Raw genomic sequence first — 22,886 nt, 5'->3', positions numbered from 1 at the left:
ACAACTATTCGGCCGTGTGAGATAGCCGGGATAAAAATAACACTCTTCTGGTGTGTGTGTGTGTGTGTGTGTGTGTGTGTGTGTGTGTGTGTGTGTGTGTGTGTGTGTGTGTGTGTGTGTGTGTGTGTGTGTGTTTGTCCAACAGGAGGGCAGAGACCCCAGGAAACTCCACTGGCTGTTTGAGCTGCTGATGGAGAGCCCCTTGAGCGGGGAGGGCGGCTCCTTCAGGGACGCCAGGTATGAGTAACTATGCGCACGTTGTGTGTTTGTGTCACCTACAATATTTCCTGGGATTCAGATTTCAGGCTGCAGTAGTAACCTGAGCTGACACATGCTGCCGCAGTATAACAAAACAGCCCCCTCCTCTTCCTCTTCCTCCTCCGTCTCTGTCAGTTTGCTGTATGTGCTTCAAGGAGGTCTCGCCCAGCAGCAGTGGAGGGTTTCTGAGCTGCTGCACCGCCTGCTGGCTTACCTGGAGCCCAAACTCACCCAGGTGTATAAAAACGTCAGGGAGCGGATAGGGAGGTAATTACTCGATTAGATCCTCAAGTTCCTATTAGGGTGTTTTCACGCCTGATGGTCTGGTAGACTCGACTCGATTGGGGAGCAAAATTGCAACATTTGTTACATTTTCATCTGATGTGGTTCGTTTTTCACACTGAATTGTTGAAAACCGTCTTTACCCCTCACCTGTGGTGGCGCTGCATCAAGAACCACTCAAGGAAACAACACAAAGACCTCTGAAGGAAGATATGAGCGCAAATGACTATTTTGGAAAATGTAAACGAAAAATGAGTAGCATCAGATTTTAGCGCTCGTCGGATTTCACTTTTGTCTGGTAAAAGACCACGAGCCATTTCTCCTGCTAGTGCTGGACTTGCATGTTTGCTTTGGTTATATTTACCCAGAATGCCCTGCTTTTGGAGCTGTCCTCGGTTCGCTTGGCGTTCACATAATACCAGGGATGTCCACAGTGTGGTCTGGGGTCATTTTAGGCGGCTCACAGTTGCTGTTTTTGTTCCACATCAGAGTTCGACTTTCTCGACAAAAACTAGATTTCGATTAAACCGGACTAAACAGCACTGGTGTGAATAATCTCCTTCAATCGTCCATTTTACATCTCAGATTCATCTCAGCCGGCCACTTTGTTTTCTCTCCCCCTACATTACCTCTTCCTCTGCCTTCCCACCCTCTCTCCAGTGTGCTGACCTATATCTTCATGATAGACGTGGCGCTGCCCCACACCAGGCCCACCTCTTCCCCCCACGTGGCAGAATTCGTCACTCGGGTCCTGGAGCGGCTCAAGCCCCTCACGTCGGAGCCCGAGATCCACAACCACGTCCACGAGGAGAACACCCAGGAGACGGACGAGCGCACCCAGGCTGTCAAGCTGCTCAAAACGGGTCAGAATGCGAATGCGGGGAACGAGACGCGAGCTACGAAGGGGGCGGGGGGAAATATCTAAACGTGCCGTGACAGCTTGTTCTCTTGTTGAAACGGAGGAACAGACTGAATGACACAAGTTAAAAGCTTCTCATTGATTCACCTTTTTAAATTCATTTTTGAAAAGGTAGTGAGGTATTGATCGACGGCATATTCCAAGGGTGTGTGTTGAAGCATTTAAAAAACAATTTAGGGGAAGGACACCGATTCATTTGTTTGGAGGTTACCTTTAAGATATAATTTTACAGGTCGTACAGTTCAGTAATTGCTGCAGGATTTTGTTTTGTTATTGATTCGAGCTGTGAATAGTTTTAATTTTAGTCTGGAGAGCCTTCTGCTGCTTTCGACTAGGCAAAATCAAAAGTATTTGATCTTACCTGGGCCTGTGCACGAAGTGTAGCTAACAGGTTACACCACTTTCTATAGTTTCTAGTGCAGTTACCTTTGAAATAAGCCAGAACTAACTTTGAAGTGACTTTTTATTTAGATATATGTGCTTGTTTTAAGTCAGTAATTCTTTAATTTAAAAAAAAAGTGTTCAAAGGCCAATTATTTCACTTATAACAATACATTTTTCTCATAAGTCTAATAATCTAAGACTTATTTATTAAAGTAAGCTCATATTTCTTGCTGAAAAGTTAGTTTTGTCTTGTTTCAAGTACATTAAGATAATTGTACTAAAAACTAGAACACAAATACTTGGTAATATCTTGTGTTTTACCTTAACGTTTCCTAACTCAGCATGTTTTGTGACAGAATTAGACTCTTCAATGTGTTTAGCTTCTAATTATATGCTAACAATGAACTTCCTGTTGCAGCAGCCTTGAAAAACATATCTAGCTGCTTTTGTGCTTCCTCTGACTTTAAAGACATGTAAACATCTTTATTTGAAAACTCAGTAATGTTGTAAACAGTCAACTTAGTCTTCTTTCATCAGCAACAACTTCTACACCAAAGAGTGTGGCCATCGGCATAACAAGGGAACAAAATGTTTGTGGTTTCCAGCTCCTGAATGGCCATTTCTCATTTATCGCAGGTTTTTTTTTTTTTTAGATTATATTGACAACTTAAACAAATCTACCAAGGAATCATTTAATTTCCCATGCCAATTTCAGGGAAATGCTAATCTTTCAAGTTCTTTACTCGCCATTGCACAAACAAAATATCTGCTTGTACAAGTCATTACTTACTAAATGAGATGAACCGGGTTTTTTTTTTACTAACAGATTAATGCAGCAAGACAACGGCTCAGAGTTTGCATGTCGTCATTTACCAGTGAAATCTCCTCTGTGTGTTGGTTTGTGGGCATATCAATGAATTTAAACACACGTTTGTGTTCTGCAGTGTTGAAGTGGTTGATGGCGAGTGCAGGGCGAACCTTCACCACTCCTGTTCAGCAGCAGCTACAGCTCCTGCCTGTGCTCTTCAAGGTAACAACACACACACGCACACACACACATGCAGGCTAACTCACAGGTCCCAGCACAGCATTATTACCCACTCAATCTTACTTGCCCATTAAACACAATTTCTCTCTTCATTTACTGAAAATGGCGCGTTGCTGTGTGTCTTCCTGGCTCTCTGTCTCACTCTTGTGTTTGTCTCCCCCCGCAGATTGCCCCAGTAGAGATTGATGAGAGCTATGATGAGATGAAGCAGGATGCGCGCACGTGTCTCTCTCTCATGTCCCAGGGCCTGCTCTATCCGGAGCACATCCCTCTGGTTTTGGCAGCACTGGAGGAGGTACGCACACACACACAGCGGGATGCTCATAACGCATGCTGCCCTATGGACCTGCTGTCAGTGTTTCAATCCTAATGCTGCCCAAGATGCCGGGTTAGAGAAAGAACAACCTGGAGTCATTGTAAAAAAAAAGAGAAGAAAAAGTAACGGTATTTTTACTTTAAAGGGTTTCTAAAAGTTCATGGCTGCTCTTCATCAAATCTGACTGAACTTGAGGTGTTTTGTAGAGAACGGGGTAAAATTTTCTCTTTAGCAGCTCCAGATACAGACCGAAATATATGCAAATGTAATTTAAACAAAAAGTAGCTTTATAAAGAGTTTATAAAAAACGCTGTTTTAAATTGCATCCGGATATTACAAATGCTCTGGATATCTCCTTTATACTAAGCTAAACTGTGAACAAACTGAGATCTCCGGTGGCATTATTTGGTCCTTTAAGGCTTTCTAACGTGCAACACTTCTGATTTCAATTTATGAATATTTGAAGTCTTTATTTTCCTTCTGCTTCACAATTATGCGCTACTCTGTGTTGTTCATTCACATAAAATCACAACCAGAACCTTGAAGCTTGTGCCTAAATGTGTAAAATGAATGAATATTTTGCTCTCTTTATTGTCCCAAATGCAGTGCCTTTGAAAAGTATTCACATTTGATCAAATCAAACATGATCAACAAAATTGGTCGTTTTTGACAAAAAAAAATTCTTTAATGTCAAATTGAAAACTTCCTACTAAAATAACAAAAAATATTTAACACAAATTAAGTGATTTTGCAAATATCCTTCCTTTTAAAGTGACTTAATTCATCAGAGATCCAGCCAATTGGTGCTACCAGGAACAGCGAGTGGAATAGAAATCACCTGTCTCAAGTGATCAATCGTATTGTGTTTGGATCATCTATTGACTAAAGATGCGAGAACTCTCCAAACAAATCAGAGAAAAGGTTATTAAGAAGACAGGGTAGGGGTGAGCATTTATCATATCGTTTATCATAAGAACATTCTTAGCAGAATTTCAATTTATTTCCGTTATTGATGGGAAATTAAAACAAACAAACCTGAAAGTATAATCAGAAATGATATTTTTGCCATTTTCTCCACTGTTCCATGAAAACTCTAAGTCCATATCGCCCACCCCAAGTGTGCAGCTCTCATCGTCCTGTTCCAGCATTAAAATTAAATCACGTTCTTGAGTAGAACACTGTAAAACTGTAATCTCATATTCTCTTTCAGGATTTGGTTTTACTTTTCTTTCTGTGTCCAAATTTCACAGATCCAAACTGTTTTTCAATTCTACCTGTGGATAATCTCTCTCATGGTTGAAGAATGAGCTCATAAATGTTTGGCAGTGATCCCCAAACCCTGATAGATATTTGCTTCAGATGTTATCCTGCCTTAGCAACACAATCACTCCAGAACAATATTTTTATAAAGCAGCTCATATTCCTGACAATCAGCTAACCAACGCGTTTTATGACCAACAGCTGTCTCTGTTTGTCAAACACTGACAAGGTGTAATACGTAAATTGATGTTAATCTGAAGTTGGGTTTAGCTAATTTTTAAACTCGATAAAGAACGCTGTTTTAAATTGCATCCGGATATTACAAATGCTCTGGATATCTCCTTTATACTAAGCTAAACTGTGAACAAACTGAGATCTCCGGCGGCATTATTTGGTCTTTTAAGGCTTTCTAACGTGCATATAAAGAATACAGCCTCATTCGGCAATATCTCTTGGGTAAGAAAAACTAAAGTGACCCAGAGATAAAATGACGATGGGTTCCCATCACATCCTTTTTACTGTGACCGACTCGTTCCTTTTCTGTGTCCTCCTCTGTGTTCAGATGGCGGCCAGCAGATCGTGGCACGCTCGCTTCTCAGTACTGACCTACCTCCAGATCACAGTCTTCTACAATCTGTTCACTCTGCTCAGTTTGCCCGCTGAGGTTCTGCACATCCGAAAGCTGGTGATGCAGCTGCTCCTGGATGAACAGCTTGAGGTAATATGCTTAAAAAAAAATAAATAAATGAAAAATAAAAAGCTGGACAGGAAGCGCAGGTTTGATGCTGCCATTTCTCATAAAGCCTAACTGACAGAGGATTATAAGAGGCCACTTATCCCTTTGCTCATTCTCATTCCTGCCTGTTCATGATTATTGCTTAAAAATAACATCACTTCTCACTGCGACTACAGAGACGTTAATGGAGCTGCTTTGCATGCTTTTGTGTTATGTCTAAAGAAGGGAGTCCAAAGTGCGGCCTGAGGGCCATTTGCGGTCCTTTTGATGATTTTATGTGCAATTCTGCAATGGAGCAAATCTAGCCAGTTGATGTTTTTTTTTTTTTTTTTTTTTTTTTTAACAGAAAAAGCGGTACAATAAAAATAATTTCTAATTCATTAACCAGATTTCTTACTTTTGTAGTAAAGAGAACTGCAGACAACCAGCAATTTTTATTCAAAAGCAGACGCAGGTGCTGCAGCAAGAACTTTGGAAGAAAAATGGACTTTCTGTTCTTGTTGTTGAGCTTGGACTAAAAAGGCCAAAAACCAAAAGAAATCAACCCAAAAAACATTGTGTGCCCGTCTTATAATAACGCAAAACCCTTTTTATGTTTTGGAGCGACAATCATTTACTATAGATCACTTTTTTTTTTTTTTTTTTTTTTTACAAAATCTGCTAATTTTGTTCATTTCAGTAAAGTCTTGCAAGTTTAATTTAATATCGAGTCGATAAAGTAAAAAAAAGAAAGTGCAATGAATTTGACATTTAAAATAAATACATTTTTGTTGCCCTCCAAGTGGTTTCAACTTCATTTTCATACAAAAAGTTTCAAAGTGGATAAACTTATAAATATTTCTACATCTAATTAAAACCCCGAACTCTTAATTCTTTGAAAACTACATTATTACAAAATACCAACAAAAACTGATTTACAATTTAGAAATTTAAGTCTACTGAAATTCATCATGTGAAAATTCAAACTCTTGATTAAGGTTTGATCCACAAACCTGTTTGTGCCACTTAACTTTTCATAAATATATTTGGGACTCTAACGTTCAAAATTTCGGCAGAGCTCTTAGCAATAATAATCGAAACAAACAAAAATAAATGCTTAAAATATATGCTTGTGAGTAATGAATGCATGACATTGGAGCTTCACTTTTTTAAACAAATTACAAGGATAAATTAGCTTTTGAACTTTAATTCACTGGGATGCACCTTCTTCAGCTTTAACTGTTAATCTTTCAGTAATTTCTGTGCACCGTCTGCTAAAACGTCAATAGTTTCTCTTTATTTGTCTCACTGGCCCTGCAGTAAAACCTCTAAACTGATTTCTGATCTGGATTCACAGTGCAGGTAAAAAAGAAAAAAGAAAAATCAATGGCTGCATCTGAATTACAATTACCGTTTATGATATTTAGCAGAGTTGATGAGTGATTTGAAACCGTTCTCCTTTAGCTCAGTGCCGTTTCCTAATTCATGCACAGAGGATTAGTGATTCCCTCTTTTATTTCCTCTCTGCTCCCCCTTATTTGTCCCTCTAATTTACTGCTTTGGATTTTTAACGGTCTGGTATTCCTTGTTGCTCCTCTTCCCATTTTTCTCTGTCTTCCCTAAAGGTGAGGGACATGGCCTGCACCACCCTCAGTGGTTTACTGCAGTGCCAGTTCTTCCCTCTGGACTCCTGTCTGCAGACACAGCTCCAGACGCTGAGTCAGACTTCCCTCCCCAAGGCCAGAGGAGAGCTGGCCTCCATGGGTACACACATAAAACACACACGCAATTACACAGCGAGGCAATCACAGTAATACTTGCCCTGTTACCCTTTCTTATCACTGGGGAATTGTGAGCCTTGAAATTCTAAAGCCTGTTTTAACTCTCTGTGTCTGTGTGCGCGCGTGTGCAGACTTGGTGCGGCGCCACGCCGGCGTGCTCGGTCTGAGCGCGTGCATCCTGTCGAGCCCCTACGACGTCCCACAGTGGATGCCGCAGATCCTGATGGAGCTGAGCGACCATCTCAACGACCCGCAGCCTATAGAGGTACGGACGCACACGCGCGCGCCCGCAACAAAACGACGCACTCCAACCAGTGCGAGCTGAAAGAATACAATTTCATTCTCCAATTGAGGAGAAAATTATGTCTTTGGCCTTTCTTCAAGCATGAAGCAGACGTACAATGTAATCCGCAGAGCAGACAGTGCGCTGGTGAGGATAATTTAGTGCTTCTTTTGTTGCAAAGTGGGGGAGATGACGAGGAATAGGCAATAAACGCATCTGGGAGTATATATTCATATGTAAAACAACTAACCATTCTGTTACACAGGATAGTTGGAGTAAAGTCCATAGAAAATTACACCTATTTGAAAAGGGAGCCAGAGGTTTAGGTGCATCCTTTTTTATTTTATTTTTTTCCTTTTTTTTCCCCACCCAAAATATAACCTGGAATTCAAATCTGTTCCATTGGAGTTTTGAATCAAATGTAACATTACATGGGGACTTCCAAATACTCATAATTACGAAACAAATGAGGAAAAAGTTGACCTCTTAAAATCTTATGTCCCGTTTGGATTTGAAAATGCAATGACATTAAATACAATAAAGCACAACTTAATGTCAAGTTCATGCAATATATTATGTTTGTACAATATATTGTTACATCATAATGTGAAAGTGCTCCATGACAGCTATATATTTTCGTTGGTTAACAAGCTAAATATTTAGTGTGAAGCTAATTATTTTCTTCAACTATTATGTATGGTTGCATAAATGTTCAAAATTGTTCTAAACATCGAATTCATAATCACAAAAAAACCCCCAGTATATTAATTTAAGAGTGTGACACAATCAATACACAAAATAATCATAGATTGACATAAAGCGTAGAGATTTCTCTGTGGGCTTAGAGACTCTGAGCTCCCGTCAGGCTCAGCGCCTGAGCTGAGAGCACCAGAAATGAAAACAATCACTCTTTCTTTCACTGTAGTATTGGAAATGATAGCCTGGGTGGCCTGAGGAGAAAATGAAAGGGTAAAAACGTCACACATTAGGGGTCATGTAACGTTACCCACCAGTTTTTGGGTTTTTCTTGGGTTTTTTTCCCAGGTCTACAGTTGATGTTTTGTCACAGAAACTGCTGCTAAGCAAGAATCGGTCTTAATTTGCTTCCTAGTCTACTACTCTACTTCAGTTGCAGCTTCTTAAGGCCGTTTCTGTCCTCTAGCAGTAATTATTCTACCTCTTATTGAAGCAATAGGTAAAAGTGGAACATATGTTAAGATTTTTCTGAGCAAAATCCTCTAACATATTGGTTTAAAATGCATCTTCACACTGATTTTAAAAAGCACAGTACTAAATAAATCTTTGAGTTTGGGTTCCTCCTTTTCTTAAGAGCTCTGAGGGCAATAGTGTAAAACAAACGTGCTCCATGTTTAAATGATGAGAACATCACTGATCCACGGCTTAATGCCATGTTTTGAGCTCTTGTTGAATCTGATGACTTTTCACTCAGATCTTGTTGTGCTCTAAATAATTGCTGCCCTGCATTTTTTAAAGTTATATCTGGCATTTTAACATAAATAAATGATTGTTGCCTCATTAGATTTTTATCAGCGTAAACAAGCAGGACGATCGCTGCTGGTGGATCCAGCTCTGCATACTTTAAATCGCTTCAGCTCACCTTCGCTTTTGCACTCTGAAGAGAAATGTTTACGTCGATTTGATGGCCGTTTTATGTTTGCTTAACTCTAGAATTAGGCCTAAGTGTGGGTTTTATTTTTAAAATAATTAGAGCCGTTTACAAGGCGCAGAAATGTGCTTGTAAAACAGCTGCTATCAATATTGCACTTTATTGGAGGATTTTACCACAAAGTCGAATGGAAAGCTGCTCCATTTGGGTGGATTTTCCGTTGAACATCTAAGATTTTATATTTTTACCTTCCCAGAACAGTTGACGTGTTTACAAAATTATTCACACGCCTTGCACCTTTTCACATTTTGTTGCGTGTCTGTGTTAAAGCTACAAACAGTTGTCTCCTCGTTTAAATGCGACATCACCTTTATCTAGTTTTTGTACACATCTACTGTTGGAAATGTCATTTTTAAAGATCCACCATTGTTGTTTTCATTTTTAGGTCTTATTAAAAAAAGGAAAACAAAAAAAATTTTCCAAAAAGAGAATGAATGCATTTAGGTTGAAACCAGTTGAAATTACAAGAATCGTCCAGCTTGCAGCTTTGTACAAACACCATTAATAGTGGATGATTTATGCAGGCTCGGAAGCAACATATGCTGACATTTTTCAGTAAAGGTCTTGTTTATTTCAGGACAGCAATATCAAGCTACATCCTGCATCCACCGCAGGAGCAGCAGCAACAGGTCTGCAGTAAAAGGTGCTAAATTTGCTCAGCTGCAGACCGAAGAGCCTGTAGTAAAAAGCAGGATTAGTGGCTTAGTGGGGAAACTTTTAGGGTCATCTGTGGGGTTTTGTGCCACAAATCTGGTTCACTTCTGACTCAAGATGATAAAGAAAATCACTGAAAGGGAAGAACAGTCTACCATTCAGTTTCTTGGGGAAACGTATAACAAAAACATTACTACAGCTGTTTTGTACTCTTGAGATGAAACAGTAGTAGCCAAAAAAAACACACTGATTAATCAAGAAATAAATTGAACTGACTTTTAAAGAATGATGTAAATCAACCCAAAACAAATCCACCATAGTTTATATCTGCCTTTTGTCTTTGCACTAATACTTTTCAATTATTTCTAAATCCTTCCCTTCTGCCTTCGATATTATGTCTAATTTTTGAAAAATTAGTTTGCAGAGGGGTTTTTTTTTCTCACATTTTCCATGTTCCAGGATTTTCCATGAGATTTTTAAGCCATTTTTACACTTTAACATTGAATTCAAAAGAAATGTCAACAAGCAGGTCCAGTCCAAGTCCAGTTAAATATCAAATCCAAGGATGTTGGATTGTCAAAAATGGACACAGAACCGTCATATTTCATCACTAGTCTCGGTTCATGTTGCCCTCCAACTGCCAGCAGGTTGCATGAATTCATAATGTTTTTATCCTTTTGCTTTAAAGATGACGGTGAAGAAGACCCTGTCAGAGTTCAGGCGCACTCACCACGACAACTGGCAGGAGCATCGGCAGTGCTTCACTGACGACCAGCTTCTGGTGCTCACCAACCTGCTGGTGTCGCCCTGTTACTACGCCTAGACGGTCGCCTACCGCCCCCTTCCACGGAAAAATAATCCCGCCCTTAAGTACAGCTGTGGGGCTTCTGTCTGCGATGATAAAGACTCATCGTTCCAGGGAGGAGATCTCTGTCTGGACCCTCAGGTGCCGCTGCTGGCCTTTAGCCGGAAAGCAGCTGGGGACAGAGAGGTTTTCAGTTAGCACGCTGCTCAGTGGGGTTTGTTTTGCACGCTGAGGCGGCCATGGCGATGATAAAGGTGTGTTTTCAGTCTCCTGCAGCTCTGATCTACACAGAGACTCCAAATCTTCTTCTTCTTTATCGCACCACCATCACCTTGAAGGAAGTTTCTGAATAAAATCTATAGGGTAAAATGTTCTATTTAAATACAGTCATGTGACAAAACTGGGACATCCTGTGAAACATTCGGTTAATTATTAAGTAAAAGTTAACATAATGATGTCGACTTTTGTATTTATTTCAGGAAAATAAAGTGATTTAACTGCAATTAACTGAGAAATAAAAATGAACCTTCCTAAAAACAGAAAAAGTGCCGTTTAGCTAAGGAAAAAGTTAGGACACCCAACCCCTGGTAGCTGGTGTTGCCTTCTTTGAATGAAATAGCTCAATAACAATACTGGTATGTTTTGGGCTTAAGTTTTCTTCAAGTTGGCTTTCATTATGGATTCTGTGATGGTGAAAATGGGAAGGTCTTGGGAAACCATGTCACTACCACTAAGATGCTTCTCAGTTTGACAAACATGGTCAAAATAATTGTTTTAGACTTCAAAGTCTGGGCTTCTGTCTCTCTGGAAAACTGGCCTTTGTGAGGGTTTTTTTCTTCTTTTTTTTTTGGATCAACTTCAGTCTAACTTAATCAGTACACAATAACTTGGTACACCTCCTTTAAAATATTAATCTCTCATCGTCATGTTCAGCTGATTTCATGTGTGGGTTTTTGAGGTATTTCTAGTGCGAATACATGTGAGGGTAAAGAATAAATATTGTCTTCTAAAATTTTATAGCTAGACACTGAATTTTTGGTATATATATTTTACGTTAAATTCACCTTCAAAAACTCACCTGAAAAACTCCTGCAAATGTGGACTTTCTGGTCACCCAGAGTCCAGCGGCCTATCAAATTACGCTTCTCTGATCGCTTGTCCAACAGTTAGCTTGTTTAGCGTAGCTAACGGCTAGACGCGCCACGCCAGACTCACTGGTGTCACGTGATCAAAAGAACGTAATTTGATTGGCTAAAAGCCCTCCATTCCATCTAGTGCTGATGGCTTTGGTTTGGGTTATCAAAAGGCCACCACATTTGCAGGCGAGTTTTTGAAAGGGATTTTTTTTTTCTTGGTGAATTTAAAGTAAATAAATAAAATTAAAAAAATCATATACGCAATTGCACGTGATAGAAAAAAAACTCTACATTATAAGTTCAATGTCTAAAACAAAATCCGACTCGGTGAGACTATATTTTTCCTTATGAAGGTGTCCTAATGTATTTCTCCCCAGAATTTAGGATTTTTCAAAACATTTTAAAGAGGTTTTTTTTTTTTTGTAATTGTTTTTCTGGACATTTTCAGTATGGTTTTAAGTTAATAATAAATATGTGTCCAAATACGGTGGAAAAACATACAGGTGTCCTGTTCACATGATATCACATATGATTTTATATTATATTGATATACTGATACCAATAAGCTCATATTATTACTAATAAATATATATTGTAAAAACAGCACACTGTTGTGTTATAAAACCATGTACTGAGATATCAAATTCAGTAGCTGTATATCATATTCTGCAAGGCTCAGACGCTTTCCTTCTTCCTGCATGGGTAGCTTTTAGTTTTGTGCCAAAAGAAAAATGTAACTTTGTACATACAGACATCGCTGCATCCAATAAACACCGATAACTGGTTCCAGCTGTCTGTGTGTGTGTCTAAAGAGGAAAAGAGGATCGCGTATAGAGCTGTCAGTCGCTTGTTCTGAGTATTGATTTCTTTCTGACGTATCGCTGCCGGGTTTGATGTGTCTTTGAGATACGGTGGCAGGAGGAGAAGAGGCTGATGGCTGATGCTGGCGCTCTGGTAGATGAAGATAGTGAGGAGAGGCGAGTGTGAGTACATGATAAATGCACTGAAATTCAGTCCTTAATAGAAGCTTGTACACAATAATCTTTGGTATAGATTTCTATATTTCTGGATAAAATTATAATACGGCATGCAAACAAAGTTGGACCTTCTCAAACCTAGAAAGGGTCAAACTCATACATCCAGATTTTTTATATATATTCCTACTAATATTTGAATGAGTCGGTTTTACAGCTGGATTGCATAACAGGGGTAAAAATCAAACCGCTGGGGGCCCAAATGAAAGAAACAACTGGATGATTGAAATTTGGAAACGACTGGGACAAAACAAATCAATGTTAAGCTTTTGGAATGCCAAGACTTCAACTAAAAATGTATGAAAGACTTTTTAAATTAGCTCCACCAGTGGTCAAAGATTCAGACAAAAGTATTTTATGTAGTTTGGCTGTGGCTTGTTGTAATCCATTAAACCAGATGTCAGTGGTGGAGCCTGTGTATTTTTGAGCGTTTATCATTTTGACGACATTTACCATTTCGCTAATATTTACATTACGATTACATTTATTGACCAGCTGTTATTAGAATCCGCAATAAATTTCAATTTGTGTGCCCACATCGTATTTCAAGTCTCTGCAGTCTGGTTCTACATTATTATCCTTCCCTGGTAAAAGAAAAGTTCCCATTAATCGTTAAGCGGCCCAAAATTTGACATTGAAGCAGAAGACAAGTGTGTGGGAACGTCTAATCATGACTGCATGTGGCTTTTGAGTTGTAGCCATTTTGGGGGTTTTTATTACGTCTAAAACATTTTTAAAAATTAAGGAAAAGTTTTTCCACTCTCCTTTGATCCAGCACATTGATTCGCCACAGAAAATCACCTCTGTAATTAAATGGAATGTAGGGAAATTAATATGGAGATGACAAGAGTGGATTTACGGCTAAAATACCAAAAAAAAATACACTTCCATTCTAATATTGGTGCATTTGTAAACGCGTGTGATTGAGTGCATAAAAACAAGGCTGACTGAAGTCTGTCTGGGAGTGAAAGACCACCCTCGCCCTCCTGCTCTGAAAGCCTGCAATTTGTCACAGCGGTGCTTTGAGCTGAGCACTAACATTAGCATGTTAACACAGCAATCTTCACATGCTGAAGTTTACTTTGTAAATATTAACAGTGTTCACCCATCAGGATATGCAGCCGTGATGGTCAGAGCTTAGAGTAACACACACAAATCCAACAGGAGTGATTTGATTTTGCACCAAATACAAAATCACCTAAGATGGAAATGGTTCATTTTGAAGAGTTTAACTTCCAATTTTATAACACTTGACATAGAAAGGGATCAAATAACAATCAGAGATACTTAACATTAAAGACACAATCAATAAAAGCCAATTCTTACTTTCTTTGCTTTTATTAAGAACATATATTGTGAGTCATGAGTTGGTAATGTCTTGTAAACATGCAGCAAAACCCATTATTGTAAAATTTGTTTTCAGTAATATTACAATCCTATTGAGCTGAACATTTGTTTCAAAAACAAAACCTGATTTCGTTTCCTACATATCAGCCCCATCGACACTTGACAAAAGTGGTCTCCTCAATAAATACCTGCTACAGCACGTTTTATTTACTCTTGACATTCTATGGCCGGTGTTTGTTGGCGCTTTTGTAGCCGTTCCCGCACTATTGCTTCAAGGGAAAACAGGTGTCTGTCTGGGTCCTCGGGCATGATAGTCCTGACTGCCTCAGCCAGCTGGAACAGGTACTCCGTGTTTCTCCCACTCGGACCGGTGGAGTTCAGGATCTGGTTGGCTATGTCCTCCAAGGGCGCGGGTCCGAGGTAGTTGGGGTTGTCGTCGTTGCCGATGTAGAGCAACGTCGGGCTTGGTGAGTGGTTGGACTCGGGACGGGGGTAGAAGGTCACCGTGATGACCTGGTAGCCTCCTTTTTCGCGATAGTCGAGGTAGCATTTGACTTCCTGCTCCTGGCCCGTCGGCAGCTTGTAGGCCACGCCCCAAACGCACCCCTGAAGAAGAAGTGAGACGGAAGAGAAACAGGCGTGTTCAACCTGTGCTGGTAGAAAACAGCTGGCAATTGACAAACTCATTCCAATAATAACCTGACAATGTGAGACGACCTTTCAAACACGTAGAATTGGTTATCACTCACCTCAGGATCCTCTACCAGAGTAACAACACGGCCGGGCTGGAAAGAGAACACAATGAGAGAATCAGAGGAATTGGAATGTCATATATCCAATCATTAATTAGAGAATAAAGCAATATTAATATATGTGCCAGCAACCTACTCATGCCTACTCAAAGTGGTCTGCAGGTATGATTATTAACTAATTATAAGAGAACCCCACCAAAACAAATTTGCAACCCCTCCTAAACAAACCCAACATATTACTATTGAGTAAACATAACTTTATTAGATTTTTTTTTTCCCCGAAGTTCACTTTTTACTACAATGTGTTTCTGTTTGCCATAACTTAACTGTCAAACAAGAAGTAGGGAAACAAACAAAACATAAATAACCTCGATTTTTTTTTTTTTAGGTTAAGTTTTAAGAATTTACTTTTACAGTGAAATTCAACCAACTCCATTCAAAGAATTTGAAACTTTAGATTCCTCATATTTGTTTTGAGCCAAACATAATCTTATCAAGAAGGTTGTTTCATAGAGTCCACGTGCAATTAATTACATAATGTACTATTCCTTGTCTCTCCTTACTTTCATAACTATTTTCACTTAGACATACTCTTAAATGCTATTTAGGGTTCAGTTCAACAAAATATTGATTTTCGTTTGCATGGTGTTTGTAGTACACATTTAAATGACTCAAAATGAGTGCAGAGTCTTCATAAGTCAGCTGGAAGTTTAGACAACGACAATGACGGTGAGAGTGTGATAAAGAAGCAAGTCATCATGATCTAGCATTAGTCAGCGTCAGGTAAAGATAAAGAAGCTGCTTATGTAAAATATTGAATATTCTTTAACATGAGCTGCTATTTTTCTGTTCTGTCAATAATTATAAATGTTCAAAGTTACAGAGAAACAGATCTTGTTAAGGTGGAAAGCTCAATAAGCTAAAGGTGGCACACATTACTTAGAAAAGGTAGACTAGCCCTTTAGAGGAGCTAACTTTAGCTAAATGTGAACTCCCTCAAACTTTAGGTGCTTTTTGTTTTCACGTGAAATATCGTCAGAGCACCCACCTTTCCCGGTACTCCACGGTGATCGGTGCTTCCCTGCCAGAACCGGCGGCTGAAGCCCTTTATGTAACCGACTCTCTTCTCCTCGTACGGGAAGTCCACTTTCCAAATCAGGGAGCCGTAACCGAAGACCCACATAATGACACGGTAAGCTAATGGTCCGTTTACGACAGCAGCTGGACGGACTGGTACCGGTTTATTAAGTCATCTACAGATTACAACGGTGGTCCTCCCTTTATAAGAACCGGCATGGTTACCTGTTACTGCTGTTCAACTACCCGTATCATCGGTGGGGCTGTCACCCTGGGAACAAACAGTCAAATCACCCAGATTACGTAACTTTTTCTACTTCCGTTTACTACCTTTCACTGTAAAATGCAGATCTCAAAATTTTGCAAATATCTGGATTAATATGTAAGATGACATTTACCTATCAATCTATACTATATATTGTACCCAAGAATTAAAGGTTTAATGTTTACTTAGTCTTGACAAGTTATTCCTCTGAGGCGCTTGGCTTTTATTTTGAACGGTGAGTCTTTATCCCGGATGTCTTTCGTCGTTTCAACTAAGAACAAACTAGCTCAAATAGTACAAGAAACTGTCTTAAAGTAATAAAGCAGCATCATAAAGTGTGAACTGACATATTAAGAAAAAAAACATGCACATGAAAAAAACTTCTAATAATCTAATAATTACAATTTGAAAGAATAGAACTGAAGAAATAAAAGGGGGGTACATTAGAAGAAAAGGTAAACATTTCTAGGGTACACAGCAAACATCCATCCATCCATCCATTTTCTTTACACCCTTGTCCCTTGGTGGGATCGGGAGGGTTGCTGGTACACAGCAAACAGTTCATTCAATTCCATTAAGTTTACTGATACAGCCACAATTTCACAACAGATTTGATCTCAAGGGAATTACTAGACAGCTCTAAGTTAGACATTATTCAATTAGTCAAACTATAAAGACAAATTCAATGGCCCACTTACCGCTCCATCCTAATTATAGCATAGTCAAATTCATTTTATGTTTTCAATTGGTAAAAAGTTGAGAAAGTCCAGCCGATTAAGTCAGCGACTGTTCAACAGCCCCTCATCCTTTGCAAGCATGTAGCTAGAAGCCACAACTTTTTATGATTATTTTTTAGTTATAGGAACTAGTGTTTGTTGCCAACAGACAACAAACATTTCCACATTTTTAGCTCAAGCTAATTTACAATTCATATCCAAATTTGGTTGAACATGCAACAATAAAACAAACAATATAATTAAAAGTGTATTGCCACCTCTGGTAAAGTTGTGTACAAAAGTCTTAAAATAAATTGTTCTCAGAGACTTGTTGATGCTCAAGGTTGAGCACTCTGCTGCAGCTGTCTAATAGTGAGCTTTGAATATTCTTACAATCTTCTTCACTGTTCATTGGAGCTGGGTGATTGTAGTTATGTGCTACATAACTATGTTTTTTTGTGGTTGTTTTTTTTAAATTAAAAATCACACATCATCTTGAATTACATTTTTTTTAATTAAGTTCAAATACTGTGGGTCTTGAAATTTTGCACACCATTTAAAATTTTTTTTTTTTTACATTTAAAAACTGACACAATAAATAATTAAAAAGTTTAAACAATCATGGAAAAAAGCTGTTACTTTCTTACTTGTTTTCTAAGTTTTACAGTGTAAATGAAATGTTCTCTGAGCAAAGTGAAATGATACAATTAGTTTCAGTTTTTATTAACACCATTGTTTACTTTAATATGGATACAACCTAAACATATGCCAAGATGTCTGGTAGAAATTCATACTTCTTAGAATGTACAAGGAATATTTTCTTGATACAAGATGTTATTTTTCAAGATTATGGCAAATTTCAAACCACACTGAACATATATTAGATATTATATGTTTAACTTATTTCTAAATTCTATGTTTGCTGTTTCAAAATTTTTCTCAAAACTAAAAAGGATTTTATGTGTTGCATTCTTTATTTTTCAGTCAAGACCAAAGGTTACTCAGCTCCAAAACGTTGATATGTTGCATGATATTAGTGAGAGAATGCCAGCAGCAGTGTTAATGTTGCCTTGTCCTTTGGTGGTATAACTCTCATTAACATCTTGTATATTTTCTACCTTTAAACTGAGCGATGAACCTATCGGTGAATGGAAACCGAGGTCAGAAATGTTCTAGCCCTCCACTGTGGTGCAGCCTTTGTTTTAACAGCAGTAAACATCTGGAGCAAGATTTCAGCATAAAGCTTTTTTCCAGACAGCAGGGGGTGCTCAATTTCTGCTTCCAACAATGTGTCACGCTGCCAAATAAAATTCTCTTCATGCTTGCATGTGTGCACCGATTCAGAACCAAATAAAGTGAACAGCACCAGTCTGACTTGTAACAGCGGCCCTGCTCATTCTGCTGCTTCTGACAGAGGATGGTCAGAAAACCGGCGTTTTTTATGTAACCTGCCAGTGTTGGATTGTGGCTGAAATCCCCAGCTGGGATGAAAGATGCTGCAGAGGAAACATCTGCCATACAGAAACACTTGTTCAACCCTCTGAAGGCAAACCAGCAGAAGACCAAGAGTCAGCTTTACAGAGAGAGGGTATAAGTGTGGCGTGCTTATGGAAATGAAAGCAGTAATGATGCACAGAGGCTCTTTGCTTTCATGGCACTCTCTTAATCCTTTCACCCTGTTATGCTTTGTCTAAACTGTTGCCATAACACTGGCTTTAATCTAAAAACAAGATGTTCTCTATATGCTTCCTGCATTTGAATATAACAAACTAACGACACGCCGAGAGATCCAGATGAGCTGAATCAGCTGGTTTGGAACAGGATTCTCTAAGTGGCTTGGATGGATTGTTGTCATAAACTGGCAAAATATAAGAAACTAAATGAAGATAGCCAGAACACAACCTTCACGTTTCAAGCTGTTGCATTCGTGCTAGATTTTACTGGGAGAAAAGTCTAGAAAAATAAAACATGTCCACATCCTTAAAGCACATTTTGATTGTGTTTCGGCAGTTACAGCAATACATGTTAATTAAAGTGAATTTGATTGCCAAGAAATAGAGTTCAGGTTTTCATGTGCAGCACCTAATATGAACCAGTACCAACAGGTCATGAGATGGTGGAGGAATTAAGATGGTCTTGTAAGTACAGCAACCCTCCCGACCCCACTGAGGGACAAGGGTGCAGGAAAATGGATGGATGGATGGATGGATGGATGGATGGATGGATGGATGGATGGATGGATGGATGGATGGATGGATGGATGGATGGATGGATGGATGGATGGATGGATGGATGGATGGATGGATGGATGGATGGATGGATGGATGGATGGTTATTTGCTGATCAGTGAGCCAATTTAGAGGATATACTACTAGATTTAGTTGGAAGTTCCTAAGACGCTGTTAGTTCTGAGGAACCGCAGCTGCATGTCTCTCCTGCGGGCGGCTCCGCTACAGATTGGTAACACGTCCGAGACGCCTGCAGCCTCCACCTGCAATGCTGGGAAACATTTTCTACTGCATTTAATAAGATTTATGTTGAGTGAGAGTGAGATGCAGTACTTCCATAACATTTAAAAAGCTCATTTAGAGCCTGTCTGCTTTACTTTATCTGTCCATCGCTGTAAAGCGAACTGTCTGGCTTAAGACATCAGGATGGGACTATGCCACTTTAAAGCAGTGAGTTGGATCAAACCAGGTCGAAAATGAAGTAGGGCAGAAATAAAATTTCTAAATTATTTCTGCTACTTAATATTTGGAAGGGCAGCTGGCAAATTGAGAAACTGACAAAAGGAGGATTTTTCAGATTTTGTTTTTGATTTGTAATTATTGAAAGGATTTAAAGATTAATTGCGAAAGAAGTATTTCAGTTTAAAATCCACAATCCTTTGTGTTTCTAGCAGGACCGACAACTGCAGGAGCAGATTAGAAAGCCGAACAATTTCCTGTTGTTTTCTCAGCTTCACGGCGATGACGGCAAACAACAGTTAGGGAAAAGCAAACAGTCTGTGCTTCACATTTGTTTTCCAAGTAAAGTGTCTGTTTTTCATGATGAAGAAAATGTCAGATTTTTGCTTCCTTAATCCCTCCACTGGATTTAAACAGTAAATATTGTACTTCATGTCTGGAAGATGCCAAAGATGTTGCAGTAAAACTTGAACGTAATTCGGGAGGGCTAAATATAGCAGGAAGAAGAAGAAGAAGAAGAGTGCAAAGTCTTCTGAAATTTGTCCTGTCTGGTTCTGAATTCTTTTATAGATCATGAAATCGAGTTTAAATCTCCTCTAATCCGCTCTGTGCTCCCAGCGTAATCTCGTGAGTCACCATATCAACACGAGGATCTAATAAATTAAATAAATCATTGTTCCAAAACAAATAAACACTGCTGAGGCATTAGTGGGACAGTTCCTCTTCCCTTTCTCCATAATTTCAGAATAATGTTATTATCGTCTTCTTCCTGTCTTCTCATCTGTCTTATGCCTAACACACACACCCCTTTTTTTTGGGTGTTGGCTGTGACAGACATCGCCTGAAACCATGTTTGCTTTATTGTAAAAGCTCACTTCCATGAACAAGGCGTGTACTTGATTCAACATGTCGACACACCCAGTGAAGACCGTTCATTACCAGACGCTTCGCCCGACAGCCCCCAGAGGAGGAGGAGGTCACTTGGTGCCGTGAAGTCTGCAGCGGCCAGATTGGGGTGAGAGGATCAACAAAACAACAGACCGATGACAGTTAAAATAGATTTTTTTCTTCAACTGTGATCACAGCTCTTCATCAGCCATGGCCACATGGTTATTAGCGGTTCCCATGACAACGATTGCCCTCCAACCTCAGCAGAGAAGTAGTTTTAATTTACTGATGTTGTGATTTTCAATGCCGGCATCAGATCTTAAAATGTTTCTTTGTTTCGAAGGGCATGAACTGGCGCCGCACAACAGCTTGCAATCTCACATGGGTGACTTGTTGAATAGAAAGCCTGCGTTATGAAATGAAATGACATCGGACTGATATAGCGCTTTTCAACTCTCAAAGGGTTATAAAAGAGGCTTTATAATGAAATCAGTCATCATTTCCATTCACGCACACGTTGATGATGGCGAGCTACTGGATTGTAGCCACAGCTCACCTTGTTTAATCAAAAAAAAGCATTTGATGTATTTACATCTAAAAATAGGACACAGGAACCTCTACTTTCTTAATGTTCAGTGTTTTCATATAATGATGTTAAACTTTTTATATTTTTAGACAGCAGGAGGATATATTCCCCTTGATCATTACTGTTTTGTCTTGAGCTGAGTGGATTTCCCTTTTGGAAATGGGGGAAAAAACATTACATTTGTTCTGTGCACTTTTTTCTTTTTTTGTCCTTTGTCTTTTGTGCCAAGGCCGTTTTCTCTTAATCCATTATGTTTCTTTTTTTCCCCAAGTAGAGCTTTCAAAACCCAGAGCCTCTCTTGAGTGTTTAGGTTTTTTTGTATTTCTGCCAAAACTGAAGGCCAGGTTCCATTTCATCTTCACCCACTTAATAAGTTTGCAATCAATATCTTCTTGTTTCTATTTGTAGTCTACCTTTAGCTCCGTTTTCCTCTCTTTTCTTGTCATGCTCTGGAGACAGATTTCTTTGGCAAGCGCAGCCTTTTCTTCTCAACATGCACGCTCAGGATCTTTTGACTAACCTCCAATATTTAGTTGTTCTCTTGCAGCGTCTGAGTTCTACAAAACTCATCCAAAGGTCTCCCGCATATCGACTCACTCAAGCAGCAGTGGTTTCACACATACACACGCACAAATAAAGCTCTTGAACCTCTGACTCCATCTTCAAGCAGCCATAGTGAGGAATTGGCCAAGTGAGCCATAAAAGTCCCCTATAAGTAAAGAGCAGAGTTGAGAGGGCCATTTCGGGCTCCGGGGCCTCAGTCTGTTTGATCATGAACTGCTCATATGACTCCTGAGATTGCTCTCACAGGCTCAAATACAGGCTTAGTGAATGCAGCCACTTCTATCAGTGGTGCTGTATTCCCCAAAGACTGAGAATCTATTATAAGTAAAGCAGCTAAGGACTCTGAGATAAGGAACATATTCATAACAACTCAGCATATTACGTAATGACACTTTGCGTTCATAATCACACAATCCGATTTTTCCCCCAAAAAATTGTTGGCCCATCATCTCTTTAGCTGGAATCAAAGAGCAAATGTTAAGATGGAAAGGAAAACATAATAATATATTTAAAATCTTTTGCGTAGAGCTTAAAAAAATGGGATGATTTAACATTTACAGTGTTTAATTACAATTATTTATCAATAATTTATTATTTATTTACGTATTTATGCCCTGAACTGTAAAATCAGACAATATGATGTCATTATCAAATATGATTTTCTGTAAAGTATTTAACACATTTCCATTTGTTCAACATTTATTTCTTGTGTGCTTCCATATGAAGCAATTTAATTTAATTGCTCAGCCAGAAAGAATAAATTGTCTAAGTTTTTAAACCCTATTTAAGTTTTAAAACCATATTAATGTCTTCCCAGACATAATGATAATCCAGCATTTAGTCAAAAGTCTTAATATGATGACAAAAAGATCATCACCTCCTGTCACTATGTGAGAATATTCATATTCCTCTCAGTTAATCTGCAAATATGGATCTTGATTATATTAGAAGGATAAAATAAGTGTAATTACTTCACTCAGATTTTCCCTGTGAATAACATGTTTCAAATAGTACAGCTGTAAAATTTCTCAACATTGTGCTAGAAGCCATATTTTAAACCTGTGATTTTTAAATAGTTTAAATAGTAATTTATTATTTTTAATCTTTGGGAAAGAGTGATTAATTTACAGGTAACAAACTAAATCGGTCGTGTTTTTCTCAAAAGCCGTCCACGAAGTGATGTATTCTGGTTGAGGAAGAACAAATTGTTTTCTTTAATTAAATTTAGACAAAAATGTAAAAGGTCTCTATTAATTTTTAAACCTGATTTTGTTTTGTTATAGTAAAATTGAAATTAAATTTCCACATTTTCTTAGGATGTCCTAGTCTGTGTCTCATGGCCATTTATCTAATCCTTTCTATATCTTTTTAACCTTGTGTAGGTTAAAGAAAATTCCCAATTAATTCAACCCTGTGCATCCACCTGCATGTTGTTAAATCAT

General features: G+C 38.7%; 2 protein-coding genes across 2 annotated transcripts in view; one reads left to right on the top strand and one right to left on the bottom strand.

The window, feature by feature from the left end:
- The window catches only part of psme4b (proteasome activator subunit 4b), a 48,657-nt gene extending 36,344 nt beyond the window's left edge, over positions 1 to 12,313 (top strand). Inside the window, exons 39-47 of the mRNA XM_008437097.3 lie at positions 146 to 237; positions 394 to 525; positions 1,201 to 1,403; positions 2,788 to 2,873; positions 3,058 to 3,186; positions 5,030 to 5,185; positions 6,808 to 6,946; positions 7,095 to 7,228; positions 10,276 to 12,313. Coding sequence (XP_008435319.1) covers positions 146 to 237; positions 394 to 525; positions 1,201 to 1,403; positions 2,788 to 2,873; positions 3,058 to 3,186; positions 5,030 to 5,185; positions 6,808 to 6,946; positions 7,095 to 7,228; positions 10,276 to 10,410 — 1,206 coding nt within the window. The 3' untranslated portion in view covers positions 10,411 to 12,313. The remainder of the gene's footprint in view (positions 1 to 145; positions 238 to 393; positions 526 to 1,200; positions 1,404 to 2,787; positions 2,874 to 3,057; positions 3,187 to 5,029; positions 5,186 to 6,807; positions 6,947 to 7,094; positions 7,229 to 10,275) is intronic.
- Positions 12,314 to 13,881: 1,568 nt separating this feature from the next.
- chac2 (ChaC, cation transport regulator homolog 2 (E. coli)) lies at positions 13,882 to 16,038 on the bottom strand. Its single transcript, XM_008437095.3, has 3 exons — positions 15,710 to 16,038; positions 14,659 to 14,694; positions 13,882 to 14,515 (listed from the first exon to the last, which is right to left on the bottom strand). Exons 1-3 carry the CDS (start codon positions 15,842 to 15,844, stop codon positions 14,117 to 14,119), a joined length of 570 nt encoding a protein of 189 aa, XP_008435317.1. The 5' UTR covers positions 15,845 to 16,038; the 3' UTR covers positions 13,882 to 14,116.
- Between the last annotated feature and the right edge of the window lie 6,848 nt (positions 16,039 to 22,886).

Source organism: Poecilia reticulata, chromosome 19 (genome assembly GCF_904066995.2).
Source record: "Poecilia reticulata chromosome 19, P_reticulata-male-v2, whole genome shotgun sequence".
Lineage (NCBI taxonomy): Eukaryota > Metazoa > Chordata > Actinopteri > Cyprinodontiformes > Poeciliidae > Poecilia > Poecilia reticulata.
The sequence above is the reverse complement of the archived record's forward strand: the minus strand, read 5'-3'. Positions and strand labels throughout refer to the sequence as shown.

What these genes read in the sequence shown, in the direction of transcription:
- chac2 (XM_008437095.3), bottom strand. Translation starts at nt 15,844, where the DNA reads ATGTGGGTCTTCGGTTACGGCTCCCTGATTTGGAAAGTGGACTTCCCG. An exon ending in ACCGTGGAGTACCGGGAAAG is followed by an intron (nt 14,695 to 15,709) that starts GTGGGTGCTCTG and finishes TTCTCTTTCCAG; the next exon opens with CCCGGCCGTGTTGTTACTCT. An exon ending in CTCTGGTAGAGGATCCTGAG is followed by an intron (nt 14,516 to 14,658) that starts GTGAGTGATAAC and finishes CTTCTTCTTCAG; the next exon opens with GGGTGCGTTTGGGGCGTGGC.